Source organism: Rhinatrema bivittatum, chromosome 7 (genome assembly GCF_901001135.1).
Source record: "Rhinatrema bivittatum chromosome 7, aRhiBiv1.1, whole genome shotgun sequence".
In the NCBI taxonomy this organism is placed as follows: domain Eukaryota; kingdom Metazoa; phylum Chordata; class Amphibia; order Gymnophiona; family Rhinatrematidae; genus Rhinatrema; species Rhinatrema bivittatum.
In genome coordinates this window covers 125,823,622-125,840,374 of record NC_042621.1, presented here as the reverse complement: position 1 = coordinate 125,840,374, position 16,753 = coordinate 125,823,622, and the positions used below count along the sequence as shown (strand labels likewise).

Sequence of the window (16,753 nt, the reverse complement as noted above, 5' to 3'; positions counted from 1 at the left end):
GTAACTTATCTATGTTGGCACAAGAAGATTCATGTGAGGCTTGTTTCATTTGAAACCTCCCAGTATTGAATGTGTGGTACCAGGAGTGTATTGTTTATTGGCCATCAAGGACTCTAGTATTCAATGCTTGCACCAATAACATTCCTGTATAGCTTATGTTCAGCATCATGCAACTAGCTAGAAAACCAAGAGACATTGAGTCTGCCACTGCTTATAATTTCATAAGAGTTAATTCAGCAAATGTCTTAATTTAAGAGTTGTACCATTTAACATTTTGTCTTTAGAGCAACAGTTCTCAACCCAGTCCTCTAGATAGATATACCTTGCTATTCAGGTTTTCAGGATATCTGCAATGAATATGCATGTGATTTTTTTTTTATATAGTTTTGCCTCCACTATATGCAAATCTATCTCTTGCATGTTTGTTGTGGATATCCTGAAAATCTAGATAACTAGAAGGCCAATACATTAGAGTGCATAAAAACATTGCGTCCAAACTGGGCACCCATTTTTCCTTCTTTTTTTTACCACACACACATTCACCTCTTTTGGGTGCTCAATGCATTAGACAAATGAGACTCCACATTAAAAAGGTCATGCTAGTGATAAATTGTGCTTTTCTAGCATGTCCATGGCATTATATGCCCAGGAGATGTGGCTGTGCACGAGTTAGGAAAATGGATGATCTTAAATTGAGTGTCCATTTTCCTAACCTGACTGCGGTCAAGACTGTTAGTGGTGTTGCTGCTTTCTGTGGTTCCTGAAAAGCAGAAAACTGTATTTTCTGCTCTTCAGTTCAGGCCTTGGGGCACCTCAAGACAACGCCAGCTCCAGGATTGGTGTTTAATTTTTGAGGGTTAAAACATGCACATCTGGCTCATGGTGGGGTGTGTGGGTTTTTTTTAAATATATTGCGGGTATTAGCTAATAGCCTCATCAACATGGTATTTACATGTGATGAGCGCTATTTTGGATGCGCTGATCCCCTTATTGCATCAGGGGTTATTGACGCGCATCCAACCATTGGTTAATCTGTGCGCTACCCTGAGTGCATGATATTACATCGGCATGTAGGTGTGTTTCAGACTGGGTTGAGAAGCCATTCAGAATAGATGTAATTAGATTTTAATGGTGGTAACAGCACGCTTTAAAAATCTGTGCCGAAGGGGAGGTGCTTGTAAGCTCATTTATACTGTCTTCTGGTTTATTGTAGGTCTTCTTGCTAGTCGCAGGCTGCCAGTCTTCTGTAGAATGATTCTCAAACTTGGAAACTTTCTGAATTATGTACGTAAGCTGTCTACTTATGCTGACCCTATAATTTTACAATGTCTGTTTTGGTCTTGACTTCATTCACAGTAATTTTTGGTGGTCTGAAGGTAAAGAGCATTTTTTGGCAATTGTAAAAATGAATATTCAAAACAATTGTCAGTTACCTGGATAAACGTTTGCACTGCGTAGTAAGAATAACCATAAATACAATGTGATTGTTCTTGGCTCCTCCCAGAAACCGGCTTTCTAGGATTGATTTACCCAGATTTTGTTGTACTTCTTAGAACTACGGGAGCCCTCAAGCAGGAATGTAGATTCTTCTCCAGTGATTACTGCTGCGTCTACATAGTTTTGTGGACTTCTGTGGGAACAGTTTTTGCACTTAAAACTAAAACAAAGCATTCAGATTTAATTGTTATAAGATCACTTTCCTAGTGTGTAGCAGATGGACTCAGGACCAATGGGTAGAGTGTGCTCCTGATAGCAGTTGGAGAGGGAGTCAGATTTCAATCTGACATCAGCACTACATATATCCGTGCAGGAAGCTCTTCAGTATTTCTCCGTATCCATAGCAGTTTGGGACTGTACACACACTTGCAAAGCGTTAGAAAATCCAAACCAAAGAAGAAATAATCTTACCATTACAGATGAGCCCGCTCTCCTGCAGTGATACCTAAGGGTCCCTCCCCCAGTCGAGAATTCCTGAGGTGATTTTCGAGATCCCTCAGAGGTAAGCCTCTGTTCGGTAGCCGGTTCCCGGTGTGGACTTAGCCCCCAGGAAAGGGAGTGGCTGAGAGGCAGCAGGTGCAATACCGAGCGCGGTGGTGAAGGTACTTTTCCCTCTCCTCCCGCAGCGGGAAACTGCCCGGCCCTAGATCGGGAATCGCCGAGACAAGGTAAGGTAGAAAACTTTCTTAAAGTCTCCGGTCTCCGAGGCTCGGATAGCCGCACAGATAGCTAGCCGGCACCTGTCCTATTGGGTTGATCAGCCCCGTACGGGCTAGACACCGATCTGGTACAAGGGTCCCCCCATGTGGAGACCCTCCTGGGGGGTCGCCATCTTGCCCGCGTGGTCATCGGCGCCATTTCCCCCCCTCAATCGCCGAAGGGTGTCCGTTTAACTGAGCCATGGTTACAGCGGTGAGCCGGGGCATAACCTACTTGCGCGCATAGCAGCGCATGCATCTGTGCTGGGCGCACAGTGACGCGCACTAGGGAGCCAGGCGCATAGCGGCATGCCCAATGGCGCTGTGTGCACAGCGGCGCGCGCATCTCCATAAGTGCACATAGCGGCCTACATGCATATCTTCGCAGTTTGCACGCGCATCTTCAATGCCCCCGGAGCACATATCTAAGCCACCCGGTGCGCGCATATAAACACACAGACCAGTCTTGAACGACCCTACGCGTCCAAACCATGGCACCACCGGCCAAGAAAGCCAAGACACAAGTCCTCTGCCCAGCCTGCCGCCTAAGAGCTGCGCAACACGAGGAGGACTCTACGCTGTGCCTACAGTGCGAGGCGGCCCTGGGGGAACCAGGAATGGAATGCACCGGAGGCCAGTTTCAAAGGAGGATGGGCCCTAGAAGCCCTATATCCACTGGATCCCTCAGCCAAAGAACTCCTGGTGTTTCCCAAAGTGGACGCCATGGTCTACGCTGTCACAAAGTGCACTAGCATTCCAGTAGAAGGAGGATCGGCACTCCAAGGATGCCCAGGACAGACGTCAGGAATCCATCCTTAAACAGTCATTTGATGCAGCAGCTATGTCACTACAGATTGCTGCCTGCTTTGCCGTGGTGACACGTGCCTGCTTATCACTCACCAGGAACTCTACCACGCCCGTCAAACATTAGAACCAGCAATATCCTTCCTCATGGATGCGACGTCTGACATGGTGCTCACCTCAGCCAGGGGTGTCTCATCCATTGTGGCAGCCAGAAGGCAACTCTGGCTCCGAAGCTGGTCAGCCAATGCGACCTCCAAAACTAAGCTCACGAGAATGCCCTTTAAAGGAGCCCTCCTGTTCGGAAGCGAACTGGAGAAGTTAGCCGACAAATGGGGTGAATCCCCAGTACCTCAGCTACTGGAGAACAAGAACAAAAGAAGTCATCGTCCCTCTCCCCGAACATCCAAGGGCAGAGAATCACAGCGCTTTAGACCGTACAAGAATACATACCAAGCGCCTTGCCCGCAGGCAGGGGCCAGTCCTTTCAGAGCAAACACAACAAGAGGGGAGCTGGCTCAGGACCAGGCCCCAGCCGCACCCCACAATGAGAATCAACAGACCCATCCACAGGAAGAAGCCATAGGGGGCAGGCTTGCCCTATTCTACTGAAGATGGGTCGAGATAACGTCAGACAAGTGTTCCTAACCATCATTCGAGAGGGATACTATCTGGACTTCCACAGCATCCCTCCAGACAAATTTGTGAAATCCCCTTGCCACTCCCCCTCCAAGAGGATGGCAGTGGAAACCACACTGACAAAATTGCTCTCCCAAGCACCAACAAAATACTGGGCACCATTCCATCTATTTTATTGTCCCCAAGAAAGAGGGAACTTCCGGACCATCCTGGACCTAAAGTCTGTCAACTGCTACCTGAGGGTACCACACTTCTGCATGGAAACCCTACGTTCGGTCATAAGGGCAGTACAGCCGGGAGAATTTCTGACCTCCCTGGATCTGTCAGAAGCCTATCTGCACATCCCGGTTCATCATGACCACCAGCGCTTTCTACACTTCACGATCATGGAACACCACTACCACTTCCGAGCGCTGCCCCTCTGACGTTCACCAAAATCATGGTGGTAGTGGCAGCGACACTGAGGAAAGAAGGAATCCTCGTACACCCGTACCTGGACGATTGGCTGATCAGAGCAAAATCTCCAGAAGAAAGCCATCAGGCAAACTCCAGAGTCAAGAACCTACTGCAAAACCTTGGGTGGGTCGTCAATACAACCAAGAGCTGTCTGCTGCCCTCCCAATCACTAGAATATCTGGAAATCCAGTTCCACAACCAACAGGACAAGGTCATCCTTCCTATTAAAAGGAGAAGGAAATTGATGGACCAGCTAAGAAAACTGTTGAACCGCGTTCACCCCATGGTATGGGACTACCTCAAAGTCCTCTGACTCATGACATCAACCCTAGAAGTCGTATCATGGGCAAGGGCCCACATGCGACCACTATAGCATTCCCTACTGTCATGATGGAACCCAATGTCCCAGGACTAAACAGTCTGCTTCCAGTTGCCGGCGGAGGTACGGACCCAGCTCCTATGGTGGCTACATGAAGACCATCTGAGCAAGGGAGTAAGACTATCCCCACCGATCTGGGTCTTGCTCACCACGGATGCGATCTTATGAGGGTGGGAAGCCCACTGTCAGGAACTGACGGCCCAGGGGCAATGGGACAAGGAAGAGTCTGGATAGAACATCAACCGACTGGAAGCCCGGGCAGTCAGACTAGCCTGCCTACGATTCAGTCACAGACTCCGAGGAGAAGCTGTCAGTCATATCTGACAATGCCACAACAGTGACCTACATCAACCACCTGGGAGGAACCAAAGCCAACAGATGTCCATGAAAAAGGACCCCCTAATGACCTGGGTGGAAACAAACCTGCAAGGGATCTCAGCCGCCCACATCGTGGGAAAAGACAATGTCACTGCAGATTACGTCAGCAGACAAAGTCTAGACCCAGGGGAATGGAGGCTGTCAATCACAGCCTTCCAGTTGATAATAGACCGCTGGGGAACCCCAGCCATGGATCTTTTGTCAACCCGGTCCAATGCCCAAGTTCCCAAGTTCTTCAGTCGCAGATGAGACCCTCAATCCCAGGTGATCGATGCCCTCATCCAAACCTGGCCACAGGAAGACTGCTGTATGCCTTTCCTCCATGGCCACTACTGGGCGGGATCATCCGCAAGATAGAACACCACAGGGGGATAGTACTTCTAGTGTCCCTGGACTGGCCAAGAAGGCCGTGGTATGCAGACATGCGAAAACTTCTGGCGGGTTACCCCCTGTGTCAACCTCAACACAGGAACCTGCTCCAGCAAGGAGCGATCCTCCACGAAGACCCAACTTGATTCTCTCTTACGGTCTGGCCATTGAGAGGTCTTGCCTGAAGAAGTGCGGATACTTGACACCTTGCTCCGAGCATGCAGGTTTTCCACATCTTTAACTTATATACGAATATCTGGTGTATACACGAAGTCTGGTGTGAAGATTGTGACATCCTTCCGTGGACAGTCAAAATTCCCATAAGAATATAAGAAATTGCCATGCTGAGTCAGACCAAGAGTCCATCAAGCCCAGCATCCTGTTTCCAACAGAGGCCAAAACTAGGCTATAAGAATCTGGCAATTACCCAAACACTAAGAAGATCCCATGCTACTGATGCAATTAATAGCAGTGGCTATTCCCTAAGTAAAATTGATTAATAGCCATTAATGGACTTTTCCTCCAAGAACTTATCCAAACCTTTTTTAAACATAGCTATACTAACGGCACTAACCTCATCCTCTGGCAACAAATTCCAGAGCTTTATTGAGCGTTGAGTGAAAAAGAAATTTCTCCAATTAGTCTTAAATGTGCTACTTGCTAACTTCATGGAATGCCCCCTAGTCCTTCTATTATTCAAAAGTGTAAATAACCGAGTCACATCTACTCGTTCAAGACTTTTCATGATCTTAAAGACCTCTATCATATCCCCCCTCAGCCGTCTCTTCTCCAAGCTGAACAGCCCTAACCTCTTCAGCCTTTCCTGATAGGGAAGCTGTTCCATCCCCTTTATCATTTTGGTCGCCCTTCTCTGTACCTTCTCCATCGCAACGATATCTTTTTTGAGATGCGGCGACCAGAATTGTACATAGTTCAAGGTGTGGTCTCACCATGGAGCGATACAGAGGCATTAAGACATTTTCCATTCTATTAACCATTCCCTTCCTAATAATTCTTAACATTCTATTTGCTTTTTTGACTGCTGCAGCACACTGAGCCGACTATTTTCAAGTATTATCCAATATGATGCCTAGATCTTTTTTTCCTGGGTGGTAGCTCCTAATATGGGACCTAACATTGTGTAACTACAGCAAGGGTTATTTTTCCCTATATGCAACACCTTGCACTTGTCACATTAAATTTCATCTGCCATTTGGATGCCCAATCTTCCAGTCTTGCAAGGTCCTCCTGTAATGTATCACAGTCTGCTTGTGATTTAACTACTCTGAATAATTTTGTATCATCCGCAAATTTGATAATCTCACTCGTCATATTCCTTTCCAGATCATTTTATATATATATTGAAAAGCACCGGTCCAAGTACAGATCCCTGAGGCACTCCACTGTTTACCCTTTTCCACTGAGAAAATTGACCATTTAATCCTACTCTCTGTTTCCTGTCTTTTAACCAGTTTGTAATCCACGAAATGACATCACCTCCTATCCCATGACTTTAGTTTTCGTAGAAGCCTCTCATGAGGGACTTTGTCAAACGCTTTCTGAAAATCCAAATACACTACATCTACCGGTTCACCTTTAGCCACATGTTTATTAACCCCTTCAAAAAAATGAAGCAGATTTGTTAGGCAAGACTTCCCTTGGGTAAATCCATGTTGATTGTGTCCCATTAAATCATGTCTTTCTATATGCTCTACGATTTTGATCTTGAGAATAGTTTCCACTATTTTCCAGGCACTGAAGTCAGGCTCACTGGTCTATAGTTACCGGATCGCCCCTGGAGCCTTTTTTAAATATTGGGGTTACATTGGTCACCTTCCAGTCTTCAGGTACAATGGATGATTTTAATGATAGATTACAAATTTTAACTAATAGATCAGAAATTTCATTTTTTAGTTCCTTCAGAACCCTAGGATGCATACCATCCGGTCCAGGTGATTTGCTACTCTTTAGTTTGTCAATCTGGCCTACTACATCTTCCAGGTTCACAGTGATTTTGTTCAGTTCGTCTGAGTCATCACCCCTGAAAACCATCTCCGGAACTGGTATCTCCCCAACATCCTCATTAGTAAACACGGAGGCAAAGAATTCATTTAGTCTTTCTGCAATGGCCTTATCTTCCCTAAGAGCCCCTTTAACCCCTCTGTCATCTAATGGTCCAACAGACTCCCTCACAGGTTTCTTGCTTTGGATATATTTAAAGTTTTTATTATGAGTTTTTGCCTCTATGGCCAACTTCATTTCAAAATTCTGTCTTCACCTGTCTTATCAATGTTTTACACTTACCTTGAACAAACCACAAGCCACCGAGCTGCGGCCAGCATTCAAACAATGAATGTAGTAACCCAACACGAATGCTGGAATCGAGTGATACAGTCCCGATACTTCAAATCAGTATATAATGACAACGTTTATTTCATTCAAGTTCGGCAACTCCATTGTTATAAGGGCGGTCTTATAAAAAACTCGGGGTCCCCCGACACGGTCCCGTGTTTCGCCAGCGGCTGCGTCGGGAGGGATACCCACAGTGTTTTACAGGAAATCTAAAAACAATTATATAGGACTGTATTAACAATGGTTATGGTACAGAATATATAACAACAAATGAATACATGCATGCTCAGGTTATTACCTTTAGATGGGATTCATACGTTCCTGGCATGGAGTGCAATGAAAGAGAGAACGCTAACTACTTAAAAGCTGTCAAAACTCGCGCCAACCAGATTCTACAGACCAATCAGAATCGAGGAACAACCAACCAATCATATGTGGATAGGGAACGACTGTAACCTATCAGGATCATGTGAAATGAAACCATTCTATTTCTTTGTTAAGGCCCTTCGGTGAAACACTATCTAAGCGATGTATCCATCTCTGTTCACAGCGCAGTAGTAGAGTGTCAAAGTCCCACCACGCAGGGAGGGGGATACTACTTCTAAAACAAAGAAAATAAATCAGATACTGTATGAGAGTGTAACGTCCAATGATCAACAAGTGGGGGCCAGAACACGAGAGTGTCTAATGTTAGATCTGTGTTCGATAATCCGAGTGGCGGATCTGCCTCCTAGTTTTTCCCACATAAACCTTATCACAGGGACAGCGTATGATATATATAACGCCAGAAGAGGCACAGTCCGAGTCATGACGTAAGGTATAGCTCTTTGCGGTAAAAGGTTCAGTAAAACGAGATAAAGTAGTAGTGTGTGTACATACAGAACAGCTCCCACATGGTCTGTGGGTTCCTGTCTGTGTGCTACTGAAGCGATTTTGCAAAAAATCAGAAGAGGTCAGGATGTCCCGGAAGTTTTTCCCTCTGCGGTACGTAAATCTCAAAGTGCTGTGAAACAGACTAGAGAGGGCTAAAGAAGACCAATGTTTTCTAAGGATGATGGAAATTGCGTGACTGGATGGTGAAAACGGTAAAATACAATTCAACGAAGAGTTATCATCTCTTCGTGTGGGAAGGAATAACCAATCACGGTTCACATAAAGGGCTCTCTTATAAGCAGATTTTAAAACTTTATAGGGGTACCCTCTCTGCCTGAACCGGGCAAACATCTCCTTAGCTTTTTCTACATAGTCAGCCGTCGTAGTGCATAGCCTACGTAGTCTCAGGAATTGTCCAGTGGGGATATTCTTTTTAAGGTTTTTGGGGTAACAACTATCAAACTTTAACACTGTATTACGGTCGGTGTCTTTACGATACATAGTGGTAGAAAAACCTGATCCAGTGTTGGAAATAAGTAAATCCAGGAACGGTATCTCTGAATTATGTAAACAAAAGCTAAATTGTAAATGTGGGTTGCACTGATTCAACCAATCAAAAAATAAATAAAATTGTATCTCTGTCCCTAGCCAGATTAACAGGATGTCATCAATATAACGATACCATGAATGTATAAATTTCCACCAGCCTGAAGGATATATATATGTTTCTTCAAATTGAGCTACAAACAGACATGCTAAACTGGGTGCCATAGTGGCACCCATTGCAGTGCCTTTTATCTGTTGGTAAAAGGATGATTCAAAACGAAAATAATTTTTGGTTAATGCTAACTCGGTAAGTTGCATCAGAAATGAGGTTGGAATCCTAATGGGTTCTGTGCGAGTGTTCAAAGTGTCCTGAATGACTGTTAGGGCATCTGATTGTGGGATGTTAGTATACAGAGAAACAATATCTAAGGTGATAAATAAAAAAGGGGTAGGAGGAAAATTGGCACCATCTAGTAAAGTGATCAGGTGAGAGGAATCACGTACATATGACTTTATAGTAGAGACAAAAGGTCTCAAGAAAATGTCCACAAACTGTGAGAGGGGCTCCAAAACCGAGCCAATCCCCGATACTATCGGGCGCCCGGGAGGGTTTATAAGGGACTTGTGAATCTTTGGAAGTACATAAAATACTGGTATAGTGGGGCATTGAATGGTCAGAAAAGTAGCTTCCTTACTGGTGATATAATGATGAGAGACGGCAGCTTGCACTATAGAGGCGATTTCTATTTTCAATGTTTCTGTCGGGTCCGAAGGTAAAGGAAGGTAAAAAGATGTATCCTGCAGCTGGCGTAGAACTTCAGTTTTATAGTCCGCCCTGTTCAAGACTACCACTCCCCCTCCCTTGTCTGCCGATTTTATGATAATAGAAGGGTCCTCCGATAAAGACGACAAGAGGGTTTTTTCATATTTTGATAGGTTAAAGTGGATGTATTGATGTTCTTGTAACAGTGATTTAATATCATTCTGTACCAACTTCTCAAAAACAGAGATCATAGGATCTACTGGGCCTGGAGGGACCCATCTAGACTTTACGGTGACCAATGAATTATCCTGCGGGGGATGGAAATCTGAAAAAAATAGTTTAAGTTTAAGCAGTCTGAAAAAACGGTACAAATGAACTTGCACATCAAAAATGTCCACTTTAACAGTAGGTACAAACGATAAACCTTTTGCCAACAAATTCAGCTCGTCATGTGATAACGTTCTAGAAGAGAGGTTAAACACTATATCTGAATTTATTGCCAAGGGTCCTGTTGCTGTCGTGTGGTGCGAGTGGATCGTGAAGTTATCGGTGGGCGACCTCGCGATCTCGACCCCCGGTTGTTGCGAGGAGCCGGTGCTGGATCTAAAAAAGCAGCAGCAATGGAGGATGACAATGATAAACCAGCATTGGGCTGAATACCTTGTGGTGGTGGAACCACAGATTCTTCGCCAGACGAGTCGTCTGAAGATTGAGCAAAAGTCACTGTCCTTTTGGGTGGTCTGGCAGGGTTCATCCATTGATAAACGTATCCCGACTTGTAATCCGTACTATCACGTTGGAATTTTTTGTATTTCTGGACTTTTAGCTCTCTCTTGAACTTAGCTAAATTCTCGATGAACTCAGAATGTTGTTGCTCAAATTGCTCTAGCGAAGCTGCACTCGTGCGGATAGCTTGAATGTTGGTATCTACTTCACTCTTCAACGGGACATCCTGACCTCTTCTGATTTTTTGCAAAATCGCTTCAGTAGCACACAGACAGGAACCCACAGACCATGTGGGAGCTGTTCTGTATGTACACACACTACTACTTTATCTCGTTTTACTGAACCTTTTACCGCAAAGAGCTATACCTTACGTCATGACTCGGACTGTGCCTCTTCTGGCGTTATATATATCATACGCTGTCCCTGTGATAAGGTTTATGTGGGAAAAACTAGGAGACAGATCCGCACTCGGATTATCGAACACAGATCTAACATTAGACACCCTCGTGTTCTGGCCCCACTTGTTGATCATTGGACGTTACACTCTCATACAGTATCTGATTTATTTTTCTTTGTTTTAGAAGTAGTATCCCCCTCCCTGCGTGGTGGGGACTTTGACACTCTACTACTGCGCTGTGAACAGAGATGGATACATCGCTTAGATAGTGTTTCACCGAAGGGCCTTAACAAAGAAATAGAATGGTTTCATTTCACATGATCCTGATAGGTTACAGTCGTTCCCTATCCACATATGATTGGTTGGTTGTTCCTCGATTCTGATTGGTCTGTAGAATCTGGTTGGCGCGAGTTTTGACAGCTTTTAAGTAGTTAGCGTTCTCTCTTTCATTGCACTCCATGCCAGGAACGTATGAATCCCGTCTAAAGGTAATAACCTGAGCATGCATGTATTCATTTGTTGTTATATATTCTGTACCATAACCATTGTTAATACAGTCCTATATAATTGTTTTTAGATTTCCTGTAAAACACTGTGGGTATCCCTCCCGACGCAGCCGCTGGCGAAACACGGGACCGTGTCGGGGGACCCCGAGTTTTTTATAAGACCGCCCTTATAACAATGGAGTTGCCGAACTTGAATGAAATAAACGTTGTCATTATATACTGATTTGAAGTATCGGGACTGTATCACTCGATTCCAGCATTCGTGTTGGGTTACACTTACCTTGACAATGCTTATGTTTTATCCTATTTTCTTCAGATGGATCCTTCTTCCAATTTTTGAATGAAGATCTTTTGGCTAAAATAGCCTCTTTCACCTCACCTTTTAACCATGACTGTAATCGTTTTGCCTTCCTTCCACCTTTCTTAATGTGTGGAATACATATGGACTGCGCCTCTAGGATTGTATTTTTAAACAATGTCAAGCCTGTTGAACACTTTTAACCTTTTCAGCTGCACCTTTCAGTTTTTTTCTAACTGTTTTCCTCATTTTATCAAAGTTTCCCTTTTTAAAATTTAATGTTAGAGCTGCAGATTTACTTATTGTCCCCCTTCCAGTTATTAGTTTAAATTTGATCATGTTATGATCACTGTTGCCCAGTGGCCCCACCACCATTACTTCTCTCACCAAATCTTGCGTTCCACTAAGAATTAAATCTAAGATAGCTCCCTCTCTTGTTGGTTCCTGAACCAGTTGCTCCATGAAGCAATCATTTATTACATCCAGGAACTTTGTCTCTAGCAAGACCTGATGTTACATTTACCCAGTCAATATTGGGGTAATTGAAATCTGTCAACAATAAAAGTGGAACCAAATCTGACGTTGTGTGACCTTTTTACAGAGACACCAAACGGTCTTTTCAATCATTCGCCTTCTTTGTAGTTTTAATTTCAAAAATAATTTTTTATCAGAAATTTTTTCTTTTTTCTTAAAATGTCCTCCGTCAATCAAGATAGACTCTTAAGCATCAGTGCTTGAATATATCGCAGCGATATACTTACTACTTAGACTTCTGGCATTGGCATACAGACACTTCAAAGTGTGGTTTTTGCTTGTTTTAACAACCTGCTTTTCAGTTGTTTGGGATAATACGGAAATCATTAGCTTTGGTGATTTTTTACATATAGGCATATGAACTTTGTTTGCTTTTAATGGAACCTCTCTGTTGGGATGCCCTAACTCTCCTGTTTCATTAGTATCCTTCAAGGATACATGTCTCCGAACCATGCACTGCTGAGTGACTGTCGGCTTTCCCCCTTGTTCTAGTTTACTGCCCTATCACCTGTTTGAAAGTTAGTGCCAGCAGCTTGGTTCCACTCTGGTTAAGGTGGAGCTCATCCTTTCGGAAAAGTCTTCCCTTTCCCCAAAAGTTTCTCCAGTTCCTTACAAAGCTGAATTCCTCTTCCCTGCACCATTGTCTCATCCACGCATTGAAACTCTGGAGCTCTGCCTGCCTCTGGGGACCTGCACGTGGAACAGGAAGCATTTCAGAGAATGCCACTCTGGAGATTCTGGATTTCAGCTTCCTACCTAAAATCCTAAATTTGGCTTCCAGAACCTCTCTCCCACATTTTCCTATGTCATTGGTGCCCACATATACCACAACAGCCGGCTCCTCCCCAGCACTATCTATAATCCTATCTAGGTGACGTGTGAGGTCTGCCACCTTCGCACCAGGCAGGCAAGTTACCAGGCGGTCCTCACGTCCACCAGTCACCCTGCTATCTACATTTCTAATAATCGAATCACCAACTATGATGGCCGGCCTAACCCTTCCCTCCTGGGCAGTAGCCCTGGGAGATTTGTCCTCAGTGCGGGAGGACAATACATCACCTGGAGAGCAGGTCCTTGCTACAGGATCACTTCCTGCGACACCAGGGTGATGTTCTCCTACTGGGAGACCTTTCTGATCCAAGGCAGCACTGGGGTTGCCAGAATGGATTTGGGACTTGGCTACTATGTCCCTGAAGGTCTCGTCAATGTACCTCTCTGTCTCCCTCAGCTCCTCCAAGTCTGCTACTCTAGCCTCCAGAGATCGGACTTGTTCCTTGAGAGCCAGGAGCTCTTTGCACAGAGTGCACACATACAATCTCTCACCAGCGGGTAAAAAATCATACATGTGACACTCAATGCAAAAGACTGGAAAGCCCCCCTCTTGCTGCTGGACTGCTGCCTTCATCTTAGTTTTATTGAGTTCCTAGTTAAGTTTAGGATACTAAGGGAGTTGGAATGAGAGTACTTTAAATTTACAGGTGAATTTAGTAATTAATCAGTTAGTGTCCTACAAGGGGATGATTAAACTTTCAATAAGAGCTGGTACAATATTATGTTTTAGATAAGAGCCTGATTGATTTTTAATGAGAAAGTGTCTTGTGCCTAAAAATCAGGGGTTGAGTGGGTGGGAAAGACAGACACTAGAATTAACTATGTCTGGCTTGCTTATTACCTCAGACACACACAAACTCTAAAGAATATATCCCTTAATTTCACTTTTCACCAAACTTTTATAAGCCCAAAAATTTCTGAAAACTATACTTACCAATCTTCTTAAACCATGGTTAAATTAATCTTCACTCCGTTAATGGAAGTCAATCCCTGGATCGCTTGCGGTGACCTCTGGACTCCTCTCCCGGAGGATGCTGGGAGCAGTATGCAGATGAGCCTTCCGGTCCTCCTCTACTGCCCAGGTCATCCTGGAATTCCTGCAGGACGACCTGAAGAAGGGGTTGTCTCAACTCCAAGGTTCAACTGACCGCGCTGGCCTGCTTCAGAGCCAAAGCAGACAGCATCAGTCTATCTTCCCATCCAGACATCTCCCGCTTCCTGTGAGGGGTCAAGCAAATCCGACCACCACTAAAGTGGCCGGTACCCCTATGGAATCTCAATCTAGTACTCTACTTCCTAGCGGGAGCTTCCTTGAGACCTACATTCAGTCTGTCCCTACGGCTCCTGACCTTGAAGACTTTATTCCTAGTGGCAATATGTTCAGCCCATCGCATCTCCGAACTTCAAGCTCTATCCTGCCGGAACGGTTCCTCAGATTCACACCGGGATCCATACAGCTACTCACTGTCCCCTCCTTCCTTCCAAAGGTGGTTTCTCGTTTCCATCTAAACCAAACCATCTCTCTGCCATCTCCAGATGAGCATAAGAACTTGAAAGACTCACGCCGCCTATGCCATCTTAACATCGGCAGACTCCTAGTCTGCTACCTGGAAAGATTGGAATCCGTATGAAAGAGGGACCACCTATTTGTCCTTCACAGCAGGAAGAAACAAGGGGAAGCAGCCTCGCGGGCAACCATAGCCTGCTGGATCAAAGAAGTAATCAAGGCGGCCTATGTAGTGGCAGGCAAGCCTCCACCTCTACAAGTCAAGGCCCATTCCACAAGGGCCCAGGCAGTGTCCTGGGCAGAAACCAAGATGCTATCACCCGCCGAGATCTGTTGGGCAGTGACGTGATCCTCCATTCACACCTTCTCGAGGTTCTACTACCTGGATGTTCAGGCCAGGGAGGACACAGCATTCACAAGGGCAGTACTAAGTGGGCCACGGGCAGCCTTCCATCCGGTTCGGGAGTAGCTTTTGTACATACCATTGGTCCTGAGTCCATCTGCTACACGCTAGGAAATGGAGGAATTACTTACCTGATAATTTTGTTTTCCTTAGTGTAGCAGATGGACTCAGTATCCCGCCCATTGCTGCCTCAAAATACGGAAACCCCGGGTGACAATCCCCGAGAGCAAGACAAGCACGGGTAAGCCAGACTTACCCATAGTTACCGGGTGTTTGGTGTTTCTCTGACGATACCGGCGATCTCCAGCTACAATTCACGTGAACTAGTTCAAGTTAATCAAGTTATTCAAGCACACATATATCCACTATATTGCTTTTCAAGGAGAATTCTGAAGAGCAGAGCTTCCTGTACAGGTATATGTAGGCTGACATCAGATTGAAATCTGACTCAGTCTCCAACTGCTATCAGGAGCACACTATATCCATTGGTCCTGAGTCCATCTGTCTACACTAAGGAAAACGAAATTATCAGGTAAGTAATTTCTCTATTGCTCAGTATCTCCTTTACCTCTTTATACCAAACTGTGGTGATTTTTGTTTGTGTTTTTTATTTTTAATATAAATGCAAGATTTTTTTACATGTACATCTGTGTATCACAATACTCCAGCTCCTTCTGATGCTTGCTGCTCTTCCGATACTCTGCATATTTCAGATATCAGAATGACATTTATCTTTTTATGCCACTTTAATATAGAAATATCCATCTAGGATGCATAATTTATTACCTGATGCAATGTCATCTACTGGGGCTTTCTAAACCCTGTTCTAGTGACCCTCCATAGTCTGAGTTTTTCAAGATATCCACTATGAATATGCAATAATATATTTGCATACACTGGGTGTCCAATGTATGCAAACATATTGCACAGAAACATGATGGCAGAAAAAGACCACATGGCCTATCTAGTTTGTCCATCTAGCCACCTAACTTTACAATTCCCATCACTCCCTCAGATCTCTTGAATTCAGATATTGATTTTGTCTTCACCACCTCCACTGGGAGGCTGTTCCATGCATCCAGCACCCTCTCAAAGAAAAAATTCCTAAGATTATTCCCGAGTCTACTTGCTTTCATCCTCATTCTGTTGAGAGGCTCACTTCCTGTGTATGGAAACCTTTGACATATTTAAATGTCTCCATCATATCTCTCCTCTCCATGTTTAGATCTTTGTTTGTCCCCATATACTTTAGAACAGAGGGTGGCTACTAAAATAGTTCGTGGATTGACTCCAACCAATTTATATCCTTTTGAAGATGCGGTCTCCAGAATTGTACACAGTATTCCAAGTGAGGACTCACTAGGGACCTATACAGGGGCAATATCACCTCCCTTTTTCTGCTGACCATTCCTCTCTCTATGCAGCCAAGCATCTTTCTGGCTTTTGCTGTTGCTTTATCCACCTATTTTGGCCACCTTTAAGATCAGATACAATCACCCCCAGATCCTTTTTTGTGCTGGAAGACTTTAATCTCCAGTACTGTACCTCTCTCCTTTATGCTTTTAGGATGCAAAAAGCCCAATGTTGGGAAACAAGTAAAGAGAGCGTTACAAGCAATTATTGAACATGCATGAACTTCCATGGAAAGCGTGGCCATTATGAGTCATGACTGAGAATTAATGTCTGTCTGTCTTGTCCATATCCCAAAGTATCTGTAAATTGAGCACATCTGCTTCAAGGAACGAGCAAAGACCATGGAAGCTATGGATGTAGTGGTGAATAGGTGCTTATCTTCCTACA

The 16,753-nt window shown here is 44.5% G+C and overlaps 1 protein-coding gene across 7 annotated transcripts in view; it reads left to right on the top strand.

Annotated features, from left to right (window-relative positions):
- LOC115095437 (inverted formin-2-like) overlaps positions 1-16,753 on the top strand; it is a 116,559-nt gene that overhangs the window by 56,783 nt on the left and 43,023 nt on the right. For all 7 annotated transcript variants that reach the window (XM_029609074.1, XM_029609071.1, XM_029609076.1 and 4 more), the window contains one exon: positions 1,214-1,284. In XM_029609074.1, coding sequence (XP_029464934.1) covers positions 1,214-1,284 — 71 coding nt within the window. The remainder of the gene's footprint in view (positions 1-1,213; positions 1,285-16,753) is intronic.